Genomic DNA, 15,803 nt, shown 5'->3' with positions numbered 1-15,803 from the left:
AAATATGTACATACGTGTACAATAGGAGTATTATACATAAAAATGCTAAATTCTTTATATGAGTAATAACTCTAGAAAAGTAAAAACTTAAAGGGGGACAATAAAGACTCGGGTAATGGCCTCATAGTTAGGGATGGCAACGGGTCGGGTAGGGGCCGGGTATGACAATACCATCCCCATCCCCGTTCTCCATCCTTGCTCCCGTCCCCGAACCCATTCCCGTTTATTAGGTTTCAGGGAATTCCCGTCCCCGTCCCCATCGGGGGACTATCCCCCATAACCGTCCCGAATTCCCGATTTTTTTGCATAAAAAAATATTTATCATACATTTTAACATTAAGTTTCATATTAAATTATCATTCAACACATCTAAATTAACTATAAAGTTCAACTCAACTATTCAAAATCACATCAATATGAAATTCCATAGAAAATTAGGAAGAATTAGGAGAGGGAAGTTAACTTAGGGTTAAACATAAATATTATAAATATTTATTTATTTAAATATAAACATATATATTTTCGGGTCAGGTTTGGGGATGGGGACGCCAATACCATCCTCTCCCCATACCCGTCGAGGCTTTTTTAAGTTCGGAGATCCTCGTACCTGATACCCATTTAGCCCCGAAATCTCCCCCCATTAGGGTCGGGGACCTGACAAGGATCCACTCCTACGGGAATTTTTGCCATCCCTACTCATAGTAGTAGATAATGCTCTAAACTACTTTTATTGATAAACAAAAATCGGGAAAAAATAATTTTAAAAGTACGGCTATACTATTTATATATATAAAAATAAAAGGAATCTGCATAGCGCATAGCGTGCGTTTTTTGTGAAAAGAGTATAGCCGTGCAGCTATACACTGTAAATAGATTTTGTTTTAAAAGCCGCTCGGCTATACCCATTTAATAGCATAATCTGAATTTCTATTTTTTAATTACTTTAAATAGTAGTTATGTTTTAATTATTAATAGCCTATCCGTACATGCTTTCTACCCTACTAGCCCCTTGACACATGCTCACGCATGTGCCAATTGGTTTTCTTTTTTTTATTTTTTTTTATTTTTAGAATTAAGAAAAAATAACATGGTAGTTATGTTCCATAAAAGTAGGACCTATTATCTTATTTTATTTTTAATTTTAATTTTTTTAATATTAAAAAATATGAATTTACGATATTATCCTCATTTAATTAATAATTTCAATTCTTAATGTTTGAATTAACAAAGGGCATTTTCTGGTATTTTGAATGTTTCACCATTCTCTGCCTTTTGCTTTATATATATAGATGAGTGGTTTTTTAAAACAAAAATTTTAATTTATTTTAGAATTAAAAAGATAATGGATAGTTGTGTTCCATAAAAATAGGATCAATTATCTGATTTTTCTTTTAATTTTAATGTTTTTAATATAAAAATGTGTGAATTTACCATATTATCATCAATCTAATTAATAATTTCAATTGTTAATGTTTGCATTAACCAATAGCATTTTCTGGTATTTTGAATGTTTCACCATTCTCTATCTTTTGCTTTATAATTGTTATTTACTTAGTTTATAATTAGTATTTAAATATTTAAATATATTTTATTTGTATTCAATAATATGTGAGTATTTTGTATGTAATTTTGAAAATTTTCTAAAAAAACAAGTGTATTAAATATGAAAATAATGTACATACGTGTACAATACGAGTAGTAAATGTGAAAATGTTAAATGCTAAATGGCTAATAATAATGAATAATGCTCTAAACTACTCTTATCGATAAACCAAAATCGAGGACCTAGGTATGGCAGTTGACCTTGGTGGTGCAATACATTGCTAGAACAAATAAGATCAAACACTAACTATGGATCAGATGATCTTAAAATAGGCCTTGTAGTAAAATATCATACCCTTTTTGTTACAGTATAAATTTTATCTTGATTCTTAATGACCACTTTTTATAAATAAAGTGATACTAGAGGTGCAAGGATTCGAACAAAGGACCTCACAAGCAGAGATAATTGCTCTTCACAATTTGAACTGCAATCCCCTTGCGTTTTTCTTAATCCTTGGTAAAATGTATTAAAGCATAGCCCCTAAACAAACATGACTTTACAAATTAGTTATTATTATTAGTCACTTTTATTTATTTGTTCAAATAAAAAATATAAAAGTAAGGATGATGACATGGGCCGGGCCTTGTAATTACTGGGCTTGTTATTGTATTGAACTCTCCGCCCGGCCCTTGTCTACCCACGCCACTCTCTCTCCCAAAAACTAAAAACCATTCATCAGAGTGAGAGCAGCGAAGCCATGTCAACCCTGAAGGAGATTCTTACCCGACGACCCGTGCTGACGACGATCCGGGTCACAGCCCCGGCGGGAGCGGCCACACCCCAACCGCTGAGCAAGGGTTTGGGTCAATACAGGATGAACATGATGGCCTTCTGCAAGGACTTCAACGCCCAGACCCAAAAGTTCAAACCCGGCATACCCATGGCGGTGACACTGACGGTCTTCAAGGACAACACCTACGAGTTCACGGTAAAGTCACCGTCTGTCAGCTGGTACCTGAAAAATGCCACCGGCGTCGACTCCGGCAGCAGCCGACCCAAACACGTGGTCGCTTCTGAGCTGTCTGTGAGGCACTTGTATGAGATCGCCAAAGTGAAGCAATCTGACCCGTATTGCCAGTACATGCCCTTGGAGTCCATTTGTAAGTCCATTATTGGTACGGCTAATTCTATGGGGATTAAGATTGTTAAGGACTTGGATTGATTTGGGGGGAAAGGTCACATTTTGAAACCATCATCGTTGTTTTGAGAAGAAGATTGGATTTTTGTTTGGTTTGAGAGGTTTTGCTTGTGACTTGTTAGTTTTATAGTGATTTTGTCAGTGTTGTTCATGAGCTTAGTGTAATTGGGTAGCTTTCTTGTTTACGAATTTTGCAGTAGCTTTTCAATGTTAATGAGAAATGAGGATGGCTTGCACTTCATCAAACTAGCCTTGTTCTGTTTATGAATTCTCTTATTATTTGGTATTTTCTTCCAAGACACAGCTGAAGTTGATTGCTTGAAAAGTTCCATATAAAATTTACCTTGCAAATGTAAATGCACTTGGATCCTATGCAGAATTGAGTTTTTTTTCTCTCTGTGTTCTTTATGTCATTCTGAATATAGTTGTGTCCTGATTGAATACGTTTATTAATTGACCAAGTTGGAAAAGTAGTTTCCCAGAATTAGCTCAGGAGTAGCTCTCTGATTGATACTTTGAGTTGGTGATGTGGGATTAGGCTCTTGAGCTCTTTACTCATATGGAAACAGATTTTATTACTAGTTGGAGGGTTTTACTGATGAGGAAAATTGATTAGATGAAGCATTTGAGCTTTTAATAAGAATAGGAACTTGGAGGGTTTTTACTTGTTGGGCTTTTCTGAGGAGGGTGCCACTGAGGATAGAAGAAAGTTATAACCAGAGAGTTGGGGAAGGGGAATTCCAGGTCTCCTTGTCCATGATCGTTTCATCCGTGGATTAAATTTCGCCATGAACAAGAAGGGCATGTTCATGACGTCTTCGGGCTGATGAATGAGACGATTAGTCATGGCTACCTTTCTGTTGCATCAACATTTGATGTTCATGTTCAGATCATGGGTTTCTTGTGCAACCAAAAGTTGGTAGTGAATTGAACCACCATAGTTGAAAGAGGTTTATGGATCTCATCTGTCATCACCTCAATACCTAATACAGGCTGTCATAATTCTCCGCCGGATTCGCAGGAAGCTTCGGGCGCCATTTGTTTTTGCAAATGGTACAAAATGGAATATTTACTCATTATTTAGGAGGAAGTAGTTGCTTTTGCGTCCGTGTTAAGGAACAGAATGGTTAAGAGTCTTGTAGAACAAGAATATGCCCCTTGCAAATAACCCGTGTTCTGTGTACTGTTTAATACCTGAACTGAATTAGATTCTGGCCGCCAAGGGAGATGGCTCTTTGTTGACAATAATCCTTTGAAAAGTTGCAACCGTTTGCCTTGTGATGATGGCTCATCTCTCGTGTTGTTTTGGCTGTATTAGCAACGAGTTAGGTCCTTCCTTTCATTTGTTTTGGCTTCATCAGAAAATTAAAATGAATTATGTCAATTTATCAGAAAGGTCCTAGAAATAAAAATGAATACAATATTGAATATGTGGTGGTGGGTAGAAGAATTCGTATGTTGTGGTGTGCCCTGTTGATTGTTATGTGCGGACCCGAGTGACCGACTTTGCCACCTCAAGAGAAATTATGAGTATACCGACGACACCAGCAGTCAAGCATTCAAAGACACCTGTAATATTATTTCAATTTAGATTGTACTTCCTCTCAAAATAATATTGATAATTACATCTGATGGTAACAGTTCAATTAAAAGGAGTTTTTATTAAAAATAATCAAAATTTACCCCAAAATTTACCCTAAACTTTCCTAAACTTCAGTTTTTATAAAAACTTATAATAAAAAAAAGCCAAAACTTTCAAAGAAGGGTTTGAATTTTGACACATACAATGAACTACTTCAAATCCGAGAATTAAGAGAAAAAACCACATCCATATGTTTGCTATATCCTCCAAAAGTATTTACAATTTCCTTGATGAAAGAAGAAAAATTGGATTTGGTGGAACTTGAATTTTGAGGAAACAATTTTTTTTTAGGAGATATTTTAATGCTGGTCTTGGATAAATGCCTGTTCTCATTTGGCTTCTTGGACCCTTCCAAAATAACTTGCACAAATAGACTACCAGCCACCACCAGCAGCCCCATCCCCAAACACATCTTTCCCAATTCCCATCATACCCCAAAAAATCTCTCGTTCAACTCAAAATCTCTCGATCAACTCAAAATCTCATCCATTCTCTCAATTCAATTCACTTCTTTAGAATCAAAAGCTCAAATCCCAGCAACCCAATTTCTCTTTCTTCATTGCAATTAGGAACTTGAGATTCGCCACCCAAAGGCACAAAGCTACCATGGTGGTGTTTGACAAAGAAGCGAGCTCATCCTCACAAACACTCCCGCCTTTTCCTAGAGAAGACACTCCACTTCTAGCCAGACCTCGCAAGCTCTCATCCCAAGGCAAGACCTTTGCCAACGTCTTCATAGCCATAGTGGGTTCAGGCGTGCTGGGTCTCCCGTACACTTTCAAGAAAACCGGATGGGTCTTCGGCTCTCTCATGCTCTTCTCTGTGGCTTTCTTCACCTACTACTGTATGATGCTCCTAATTCACACTCGTCGGAAGCTCGATTCTGTCCATGGCCTCTCAAAGATCGCATCTTTTGGCGACCTGGGCTTCGCTGTGTGTGGCCCAATTGGACGACTCTCAGTTGACATCATGATCGTGCTTGCTCAGGCTGGTTTCTGTGTGAGCTATCTAATTTTTATATCAAACACTTTGGCTTTTGTTATCAACTACTCTGGACCAGATCGAATTCTGGGCCTTGCCCCAAAATCCTTGTACCTTTGGGCTTGTTTTCCATTTCAGCTGGGATTGAATTCGATTCCCACGCTGACCCATTTGGCCCCTTTGAGCATTTTCGCTGATGTTATTGATCTTGGAGCTATGGGGGTTGTGATGGTGGAGGATGTTATGATTTTTCTGCAAAATAGGCCAGCTCTGCAGGCTTTTGGAGGCTTCTCTGTTTTCTTCTATGGTCTTGGTGTGGCTGTTTATGCCTTTGAAGGAATTGGAATGATATTACCATTGGAATCAGAGGCTAAAGACAAAGACAAGTTTGGTAAAGTCTTGGCCTTGTGTATGGCTTTCATTGCTTTGTTGTATGGATCATTTGGAGTTCTGGGTTACTTTGCTTTTGGTGAAGAGACCAAAGACATAATCACCACCAATTTTGGGCAAGGCTTGGTGAGCACTCTGGTGCAGATGGGTCTCTGCATTAACCTCTTTTTCACATTACCATTGATGATGAACCCTGTTTTCGAAGTGGTGGAGAGAAGGTTCAATGATTCTAGGTACTGCCTGTGGCTGAGGTGGGTGATGGTGTTTGTGGTCAGCTTGGTAGCTCTTTTGGTGCCTAATTTTGCAGACTTTTTGTCTCTGGTTGGGAGCAGTGTGTGTGTTGCTCTGGGCTTTGTGTTGCCTGCTTTGTTTCATTTGATGGTGTTCAAGGAAGAACTGAGTTGGCATGGGATGCTTTTGGATGGGACTATTGTGGTTCTTGGTGTGGTTATTGGAGTCTCTGGAACTTGGTCTTCAATAGCAGCGATTCTTGCACCCACAGCCTGATTTGATTAGGCAGTTGATCAAGTAAATTTTGATTGCTCTCTCTCACTGTATTCTTGTGCTACGTTTGTTAATTATTTCACCAATTGTATTCTACTGTGTAGCACTTTTGCAGTTGTTTTGGTGGGTTGAGTTCTGATTTTTCAGTCTTGCAACTTCGATGGTCAAGCTTTTCAACTTCAATTTGAAAATCATTCAAAATTGTGTTGGAGATTGGGTGATATCAAAGAAGGGTCTAGAAAAATGTGGAACTTCCTCACTACCCTTGTCCATTTTCGTGTAGAAATTGAATAATTTGGAAGTACTCAACTTTTTGGCACCTAAGGGCTACAAGCTTACAACTTTATGAACATTTCAGGTCTCACTAAGGTTGTACGGACATCTGTGTCATGTTGGAATGAGAAAGATGTAATGTAACCCATGGCTTATGCATAAAATAAGTTATGCAAAAGCATGTGATTGTGCCTATTTTAATCTTCTTCAAGAATCGTTTATGTACCAATCGAACTTAATTCACAATTGCTTAAGTAACGGTTTGGATCTTATTATACTTTATTATTATTTTCAGTTGTTTTTTACTTTAGTGTAAATTATATTTGATATGATCATTATTGATAATATTATTGTCATGTGTATTATTTACATTATTTATTTTTCAAACGAGCTGGTCACTACTTTACAACAATGAATTGGATTTCAGCAAAACCAAAACAAGCTCACTCCTTTAATGCCAATGTACACTTGGAACAAATAAAGACACAAAAAATAAGTTCCTATCTCGTGTAAAACTCAGTGCATGAAAGTTTCTTTTCAATACACAAGTATGTCGGTATAAGAATTCTATAATGAGGGCCAGTGAGACTCTATCTATAAAATGACTCTGTGTTGATAATGACCTAATGTCATTATATATTTTACACCTCTAATAACCCAGTAGAATTTATGTGCTTCTATTATTTCTTGTGTTAGGTTATGCCCAAGAACCTTACAAGGACTTGCAACGCCCAAGTTACTCATGTTATTTTTAAAATTTATGCAAAAGTCAGGAAGGGGGAAGAGAAAGAAAGAGGATGGGGTTTTCTCAGGCGCATACTGTCAATGTGAGAATACGTTCGTGGTTTAGTTGAACAAAACCCGAGAATTAAAGAATGAAGGGCAGGTGGCTAACAACCATCAACCATCAACCATCAACCATCAACCATCAACCTCTCCCAACTCCAAGAAATCGATCACTTCACAACTCCACCTAATGAGTACAACCCTTTAATCCCCAAAACCATGGCCACCTCATCTTCTAGTGATTTCCAAAAACAAAACCCAAAATCCCCATTTTGCAAGTTGTCACAAAATGAGAAAGAAAAGAAAAGAAAACAACCATTTTCCTTGGAAAGACCCACCACTTGCTGCACCGGGGAAAAAGGCCAGCAATAGCAAGCAACTAGGAAAAGCAAAAGAGAAAAAAGTGGAGAGACGAGAGACGAGAGACATGAGAAGAGGCTTTGTGGTGAAGGACACACAAACTCCCGATTTAATCTGAGACCGAGAGAAAGAGAGAGAGAAAGGAGAGAGAGGAGTGAGTGAGTCTCCTTTCTCATTGCAATAGAGTCATCAATTTCAAATCAAATCCAATCCATTTATCAATCCAATCTGCATAAAACAGGAAACTTCCCCCTTCCCCCCTCACACACGCACAATAACATCGACATCCATCCATCCATCCATTTTTAGCCTTTTACCCAACAATCGTTTCTTTTTCTAAATCAAACTTCAAATCATCATTCATCAACAAAAACAGAGAAAAAGGAAGGACCTTTTTTCATTGGTGAGATTCATATTCAACAAACCCAATCCAATAGATCAGAGAATCAAAACCCAGTTGGATCAACGACATGTCGTGTTCATCTTCATCAGGGTCGGAGGATGACGATGAGGGCATCGACTCCTACAGGAAAGGAGGCTACCATGCTGTCAGGGTCGGCGATCAGTTCGCCGGCGGCCGCTACGTCGCTCAGAGGAAGCTAGGTTGGGGTCAGTTCTCCACCGTCTGGCTCGCATACGACACCACCACCTCTGTAAGCCGCGCCCTTTTTAAATTTTCTTTGTGTCATTTTTGTTTATCTGTTTTTACCTACTTATTGGTATGAAATATTTACTGGGTTTTATTTAAATCTATCGATTTATTGGTTTTAATTCATGATTGCCCTTTTTTTAATTGAGTTTAGCATTTTGTGTGTGTGTGGATTCTGATACTTTTATGAACAAGATCTTCTTTATTTATTTGAATTAGCTTGTATTTATGCATTTTTAATTGATGTATTATGTACGTTTCAAGCTTTTTGGCTCTTCTGTGTTTGATTGTTTTCATGTGATGTTGGATCGCCTTTGGCTAACACATAATCTGAAGAAGTGATTTTTTATCAACAAGACATTTGTGAATTGTGATATTTCTTTTGTTTTTGATGCTATACTTGGATTTTTGGCTCTTTCTTTTCTTCGTGCATCCATGAAGTAAATTGCTTGTTTAGGAAGAGTAATATGTTTGCTTCAGTAACCTGACTTTTGCATCATCTTATTTCCCTTTTATACTTCTTAGACGTACGTGGCTCTTAAGATTCAGAAAAGCGCAGCACAGTTTGCTCAAGCTGCTCTTCATGAGATTGAAGTTCTTTCTAATATTGCGGATGGTGACCCCACAAACTCCAAGTGTGTTGTGCGACTGATAGACCATTTTAAGCACGCAGGCCCAAATGGGCAGCATCAGTGTATGGTCCTTGAGTTTCTTGGTGATAGCTTACTTCGGCTGATCAAGTATAACCGTTACAAAGGCCTTAAATTGAATCAAGTTAGGGAGATCTGCAAATGCATATTGATAGGTCTGGATTATTTGCATAGAGAACTTGGTATCATTCACACCGACCTAAAACCTGAAAACATTCTTCTATTTACCACCATTGATCCTGCCAAAGATCCAGTCAGGTCTAGCCTCACCCCAATTCTTGAAAGGCCTGAAGGGAACCTGAATGGTGGAGCCACCATGAATCTTATTGAGAAAAAGTTGAAAAGGAGGGCAAGGCGGGCAGTTGCTAAGATTTCCATGAGAAGAGAATCTATGGGAGGTGTTGAAGCTCTGAAGTCTGAAAGAAACATGGATGGGATTGATGTAAGGTGCAAGGTTGTTGATTTCGGAAATGCCTGTTGGGCTAACAAGCAACTCACAGAAGAGATTCAAACAAGGCAGTATAGAGCTCCTGAAGTTGTTCTGCGATCTGGTTATTCCTACTCAGTTGATATGTGGTCATTTGCTTGCACCGCCTTCGAGCTTGCAACTGGTGACATGTTGTTTGCTCCAAAGATGGGACAAGGCTTTAGTGAGGATGAGGTAAAAATGAGTTTCACCTTTACACTATTTTGATTAAATTTCTTTACAATGGGACTAATGGTATTATAGCATGCCCACTTTATTTATAGAAAATAAAGTTATATATAATCTGTTTTTTTTTCAAGTTGGACAATGGGAACCTGGAACCCCAACGTTTCTCCTTTTGATACAATATTTAGGCTGGACTTTCTCTTCTCTATGAACAATTTGACATTTTAAATAAGGTTTCTGTAATCAAACGTAATTCTTCATGTTAATCAATATTAAATCTCAGTTTCTCAATTTTATGTGATTTGGCCATGTTATGTGGAGAATTTTCTATCCCGCACAGCCTTCTTTTTACCGCTTTGCAATTGAAATATCCATTGGATTGATTTCAGGATCACCTTGCGTTGATGATGGAACTCCTTGGAAAGATGCCTCGAAAGGTGAGATATTAATCCTTCATTGCACTCGGATAGTTCTCCTATAACTTTGTCTGATTCATTTCTCTCTTATGCTTGGGTTTTCAGGTAGCAATTGCAGGAGCTCGTTCCAAGGATTTCTTCGACAGACACGGGGATCTAAAAAGAATTCGAAGGCTGAAATTTTGGCCACTTGATAAAATACTGATTGATAGATACAAATTTTCTGAGACTGATGCTCGGGAATTTGCAGAATTCCTTTGTCCCATTTTTGATTTTTCACCAGAGAAGCGGCCAACTGCTCAGCAGTGCCTGCAACACCCGTGGCTCAATCGCAGTACTTCGAGCCAGTCTGAGATGAAAAATAAATCTAAAATGGAGAAGGTGAATGTCGGGATGAGCAACCTTCAGATTAAGGTTGGCAAGTGAAGAAAGGAATGAAGGATGATGCTGTCATCTACCACACTATGTTAACGCTTCCAAACACTCCTCCACACCACATTGTGACAATTGATTGTGAATTAATTTTGTTTGTTACTGATCTAATAAGATTCTTATTATTTTTTTATTAACTATAACTATAAGAGATGTAAATTAGTAATGATTTTTGTGAGAAAAATTACAGTCAGAATTCAGATAGAGGAATTCGACTGTCAAAATGGATATGCCCTGGTGGCTTGTAAACTAGCTAAAGCCAGAACAACAATACACATCTATGTTTCCCACATTTTTATACTCATGATGATTGGTGACTTTCTTCTTGAGTGAGTTATTGTTTCTTAAATTCTTTCTTTCTTTCTTTGTTTTCCACATTTTTATCTGATGGGTTAGTTTCTTGCCTTTTGTTTTGCTCTCTAATCCAAGACGCTCCATCTTCAGTATGAATTCCTACTTAATGAAAATGGAAGCACAATCCAAAGAAACCACAATCCAAAGAAAATGGAATTGTGATTTATAGATAAACTCGCCAATGTAACGGCTATAATTGCACTCGTAGACAAATTTGTACCCTAAAAAATCCACCATAGCGGTTCTTTTTTATGTTACTGACATTTTCATATCTCTGACAGACCGACATAACATTCCACCTGTCTGGGCTGCAGCCTGCATGACTGAAGTGAAGGAACAGTCCTGCATAACTGAAGTGGTCCCAATATTAATACAATAAATCAATTGAGAAATAAAATTATTATTCACGTGTATGATTTTTCAGTTTGTAAAAATTTAATCTGATGTTGAGAACACTGGGAAAATTCCCAATGGATCTACTTTGTATTAATGCCTTTAGTTAATTTCCATATGAAAGTTATGTTCTAAATGCTCAACTCAACCGACTGTGACATGATAACCCAAAGTGTGGTCACCGCCCAACAATAAGTGGCCCACTTGGAGAAAAGTTCCATACTTTCTTCTTTTGGATGTGATTCTGAGGTTTATGAGAAAAGATTGAGACTTGGGGGAGAGAGAGAGAGAGAGAGACCTTGGATTTGGAGGGCGTTGATGGGTTGGTAGAAAATTATTTTAGACGTTTTAGAAGTATTTTAGTTTTCTCTTCAAGGTTAGTTTTGGTTGGTTGAGTTGACTTCAGCAGTGGATTTAACAACAATAAAAAAGATAAAAGAAAAAAAACTCAAATTTATATGTGAAAGACGTTGAAAAGAGTAACAAGTTATGACAAAGACCAGTATTTTACTATTTACTTTTCACCCACGGTCGGCTAATGTGGGTTCCAAACTTCCAATTAGTATTTGGCCCTGAAAGCTTAAAAATTCCTTAAAGTGTCAGCAGAAGCAGAGTTTTTGACAGTTTTATATAATATACTGCTGGCACCCTGGCAGCATCTCCAAGATCGGATCTTCAAAACCTAAGTACCAAACATCAAGGGTTCTACTCTTTCTCATCAATTTATTGTCACACAAGGTTTCACAAACTCATCACATTTGTTGCCTCAAAATGAATTCATCGAGCACACCACGCAGGCTTGGTTCATTTAATAGAGAAATATTTATGGACTTCATCCCAGAAAAAGTTCTGACCATCTGTCCGAGGTGCAAAGAAGAACGAACGGATCTTGTAGGGTTCCTGAGAAATTCTTCGATCGCTTCCAGAGGCAGAGCTCTGAATTTATTTGAAGTGCTGACAAGGGAAACCATAATCTCATACCAGAAGAATTTCAAAGCAAAAGGAAAAAAAATGAATGAATGAATTTCCAAAAGAATATGATTACCAAAGACATTGACAATGTTTGTACATCTATCATCAGCACACCAGCAGGAATTATTGTGCAAGATATCAACAAAACACTAATCAAACTAATGGAAACCCCTGTTGTTTCTCAACTTCAAGCTTTGCTGTCAAAAGAGCAACAGGCAATTTGGACTGTAAAGCACGGACGCAAGCAGCAATTTAACATCTAAATTTACATGTAGTCAGTTCCAAGTTCATTACAAAACCAAAAGGAGCAAAAAGATAAATCAAAATAAGGGCCGTTTCTATAAGAAGCGAAGAACATCGTGAATCCTACCTCAGCTATCCCATTCTATCTTATAGCCACCTGTCACAAAATATCAATTCAGCAATATTATGACTGCATGACTTTATTTTGTTTCACACACGCAGGCGCCTTGAAATCCTGGTATTTCCACACTGGTGTGGCCTCAATTGGCAGCATACTATCAGCAGAAGACTCCACAGGAAACAAAGGCTTCTTTCCAGCAGTAGGATTGCCCCTGTTTATGACAGTCAATGGAGAGCCTCTTGCATCCATTTCTTCTTTGGGATTTGCTTGATCCCTGAATGTGCAAATGCTTAAAGGCAACTTTTTTAGCTTCACTCTTCCCCTCTTTTTACCACTAGTACACACATCATCCCAACTTTTTTCCTTCATCTGACTTGATTCTGCTTCTGCATTATCCATCTCCAATCGACCAGTTTTATCATGTCTATAAGCTTTTTCTTCGGCTTTGTTTTTGTACAACTCTAGAATGGTGCCTTCAACATTGACCTTACCTGCTACTGCATGTCCATTGCAAGCAGGTTCAGGGTTTTGTTCCAACTCAATACCCCCATTGGAAACCCTAACTTTCTCAGAACTGTGCACGATTTTAGGCTTCTTGTGTTTATGACCTTTCGAGTCAGTACTTGATGAATTCTTTGAGATTCTCGGGGAGCTATTTATAGCTCTATGCAACTTTCGGGCCAACTCTTCATCTTTCTTGCAATTCTCAATTGGTTGGTATTTTTTGTACAAAAGCTGAACTGGAACATGCTTCTTGAGCTTGTTCTTTTTCAGGTATTTTTCCTTACAGCCTACATCTTCAGAAAAAGAGGCAACCAATTCTAAAGCACTCTTGGCTGCAGCCACTGCCTTTGCAGCTATGCCAGCTTTCTCTTCAGCCGCAGCTCTTGCATCCTCTGCAGCCTTAGCTGCAGCAGCAGCAGCTGAATTTGAGATCTCTACCAGCTCCTCAGGTGAAAGGTTAGGGTTATGAGAACTCAATATATTGTTAAGACGTGTGTTAAAGTCACTTGAAGAAGGCGATGAAGAGGAAGATGCAGATGCCGAAGCTGATGCTGAAGCTGAAGAAGCAACTAGAGACAGCCATGAAGATCCATCACCATCCGGACTCTGTTTCTTCAATCCAGCAAGCAGACGCTTTCGTGGAGGCAATAAGACATCGGCATCCAAATGATTGACATCACATATGTTAGCCTCCATTGGTCTGCTTCCAATATACCCTTTTACACTGAAATGACAATTACTCTCCACACCGAGAGAATGACCACTCCATCTGCAAAACAATAAGAATTAACATTAAGCATCAGTTTTGGATGAAAAGGCAAGAACTTCATATGCATGAATACAGATGATTAGGTAAACCCATAATTTTGTGGCATACAAAATCCAAAATCAATTAAACCATTCTTAATATTGAATCACCATACACAGAACCCAGATGGAAAGACGAGAACTTCACATCCAGGTTTGGATGCCTTCAATTTCTAATAAAACCTTAAGAAAAACAACAAGCTTAACTAAATTCCAGGTAATTACATAGCTAAATTGAGTTTCTTTTCTTCTTCCTCAATCATCCAAGTAACTTAAAAAAACGAACGAACAGCAGAAAACCGCAAATCATCTTCCCTTATCCAACCGTCAAACTCTTACCAGGAAGCAAACAAAGCTTCATCAACAACATCCAATAATTCAACAACAACAAAAACAACACAGCTGAATTACAAGCATCACAAGCACAACAGAATTCAAAGACCAATCTGAATTCATCAAACAAGATCGGACGCAGACAATCAAACGAATGAGAATCAAAACCAATCCATAATGCTACAAGCTCAATTCACCAGAATTCAACAAATCAATGCAAGTTTCAGCGTCATTACCGATAATTCTGCAAAATTCAATACAACGATCAAAACAGAGATGAAGGGTAAGCAAAAAAATACCTGATCTTATTGCTAAATTTGTCTCCTTTGAGACAAGGAGAGAGATAAACGGCACAGCTGTAATTAGGGTTTTCAGAGAGAGAGAGAGAGAGAGAGAGAGAGAGAGAGAGAGAGAGAGAGAGAGAGATAGAGAGGAGAGGAAGAAAAATCAGGGTGGTGAAAGAAAAATGGAAGATGTTGTTTGTGCCCTTTATATATTATTTTGAGTTAAAGACAGAATTTCGATTGGTTCTGGTTCTGGTTCTAGAACCCCAAGACCCAAATCCCACAAAAAACCCACCATTTTTCTTTTTTACCCATTCACTCACTCACCTCATCTTTCTCATCAAACTACGTTTTTGCCACCACGGCATCATCATGTTCATGCACGCATTCATGCTATTGCGATTCAATCCGTTCAATTTTTATTTATTTATTTATCCCTATCTTTAAATATTAACTAATTTATGAATGTCATGTTATTTTTTAAATCAATTATTTTTTTCCTAAAGAAATGTGAATTGATTAAGATTAACCAAATGGGGGTTGCTTGCTTATTGGGCAATTAGGGTTGGACTTGGTTGGAAATTTAATGGATTAGTGAGGGTTTTTTTTTGGAAGACCTTTCTTATTAAAATGGACGATAACATACTAAACTCACGTACATTACACAAATGCTAGGACTTGAACCTATGACCTTTCTTAAGGGAGCAATTGCTCCAAACCAACTAATGGATTAGTGAGGATTAATTGATGTAAGGCATATAAATTTTTAAATTAATTATGGCCCACTATTGATTTCATGTTGATATTTTCTCCATGCATATCACATTTGTGTGCATAACCCTTCCCTAAGAGGAGGAGAGGCTCTATGATTGTTTTTTGTGTGTATGTAAATGTTGAATTTAGTTTGAATTGAATCATTTCAATAAAGTATTGTCCAAATTATGAGCATTGGACACTAACTCACTCACACTTGAGCACGTTATGTTAAGTAAATTACTCATCACTCACCTCCTTTTTAACTTTCCAACATGTCATCTATTACAATTATATAAATTTGTGTCTAAATGTTAAGACGTTTTTTTTCAGATAAAAAATTTACAAAGAAAATCTGCGACGGATCTTACCACCGAATTTTTTTTATATATCTTATAGTATTATAATTGGTTGTTTAATAAAATTCTGATTTAAGATGCACTTTTTTCATATTAAATTTTTTATTAAAAAAAACCTACTACGTCAATATTAAGTTTGTTTTGGACAACCCCCAATGGTGAAAGTGTGTTTGAGCTGTGATCTTCATGACCAAGATGAGATAA

At 37.6% G+C, this 15,803-nt stretch overlaps 4 protein-coding genes across 5 annotated transcripts; 3 read left to right on the top strand and 1 right to left on the bottom strand.

The window, feature by feature from the left end:
• Nucleotides 2,234-3,027, top strand: LOC18769216 (54S ribosomal protein L19, mitochondrial). The gene has a single exon (XM_007204496.2). It carries the CDS (start codon nt 2,301-2,303, stop codon nt 2,763-2,765), a length of 465 nt encoding a protein of 154 aa, XP_007204558.1. The 5' UTR covers nt 2,234-2,300; the 3' UTR covers nt 2,766-3,027.
• On the top strand, nt 4,609-6,834 carry LOC18769135 (amino acid transporter ANTL1). 2 transcript variants are annotated; one of them, XM_020569505.1, is made up of 2 exons: nt 4,609-6,282; nt 6,374-6,834. In XM_020569505.1, the coding sequence occupies exon 1, from the start codon at nt 4,990-4,992 to the stop codon at nt 6,259-6,261; it is 1,272 nt and encodes a 423-aa protein (XP_020425094.1). In that variant the 5' UTR covers nt 4,609-4,989; the 3' UTR covers nt 6,262-6,282; nt 6,374-6,834. The 2 variants fall into 2 exon arrangements, with proteins under 2 accessions (XP_020425094.1, XP_007202136.1); XM_007202074.2 differs by having other exon boundaries at nt 6,363-6,834.
• LOC18771375 (SRSF protein kinase 1) lies at nt 7,304-10,776 on the top strand. Its single transcript, XM_007201988.2, has 4 exons — nt 7,304-8,330; nt 8,852-9,637; nt 10,018-10,065; nt 10,150-10,776. Exons 1-4 carry the CDS (start codon nt 8,148-8,150, stop codon nt 10,468-10,470), a joined length of 1,338 nt encoding a protein of 445 aa, XP_007202050.1. The 5' UTR covers nt 7,304-8,147; the 3' UTR covers nt 10,471-10,776.
• LOC18771682 lies at nt 12,235-14,763 on the bottom strand. The gene is made up of 2 exons (XM_007204297.2): nt 14,503-14,763; nt 12,235-13,832 (listed from the first exon to the last, which is right to left on the bottom strand). The coding sequence occupies exon 2, from the start codon at nt 13,757-13,759 to the stop codon at nt 12,623-12,625; it is 1,137 nt and encodes a 378-aa protein (XP_007204359.1). The 5' UTR covers nt 13,760-13,832; nt 14,503-14,763; the 3' UTR covers nt 12,235-12,622.

Source organism: Prunus persica, chromosome G7 (assembly GCF_000346465.2).
Source record: "Prunus persica cultivar Lovell chromosome G7, Prunus_persica_NCBIv2, whole genome shotgun sequence".
Classification (NCBI taxonomy): domain Eukaryota; kingdom Viridiplantae; phylum Streptophyta; class Magnoliopsida; order Rosales; family Rosaceae; genus Prunus; species Prunus persica.
This window is presented reverse-complemented; position numbering and strand designations above follow the sequence as displayed.

What these genes read in the sequence shown, in the direction of transcription:
- LOC18769216 (XM_007204496.2), top strand. Translation starts at nt 2,301, where the DNA reads ATGTCAACCCTGAAGGAGATTCTTACCCGACGACCCGTGCTGACGACG.
- LOC18769135 (XM_020569505.1), top strand. Translation starts at nt 4,990, where the DNA reads ATGGTGGTGTTTGACAAAGAAGCGAGCTCATCCTCACAAACACTCCCG.
- LOC18771375 (XM_007201988.2), top strand. Translation starts at nt 8,148, where the DNA reads ATGTCGTGTTCATCTTCATCAGGGTCGGAGGATGACGATGAGGGCATC. An exon ending in AAGGCTTTAGTGAGGATGAG is followed by an intron (nt 9,638 to 10,017) that starts GTAAAAATGAGT and finishes GATTGATTTCAG; the next exon opens with GATCACCTTGCGTTGATGAT. An exon ending in TTGGAAAGATGCCTCGAAAG is followed by an intron (nt 10,066 to 10,149) that starts GTGAGATATTAA and finishes TTGGGTTTTCAG; the next exon opens with GTAGCAATTGCAGGAGCTCG.
- LOC18771682 (XM_007204297.2), bottom strand. Translation starts at nt 13,759, where the DNA reads ATGGAGGCTAACATATGTGATGTCAATCATTTGGATGCCGATGTCTTA.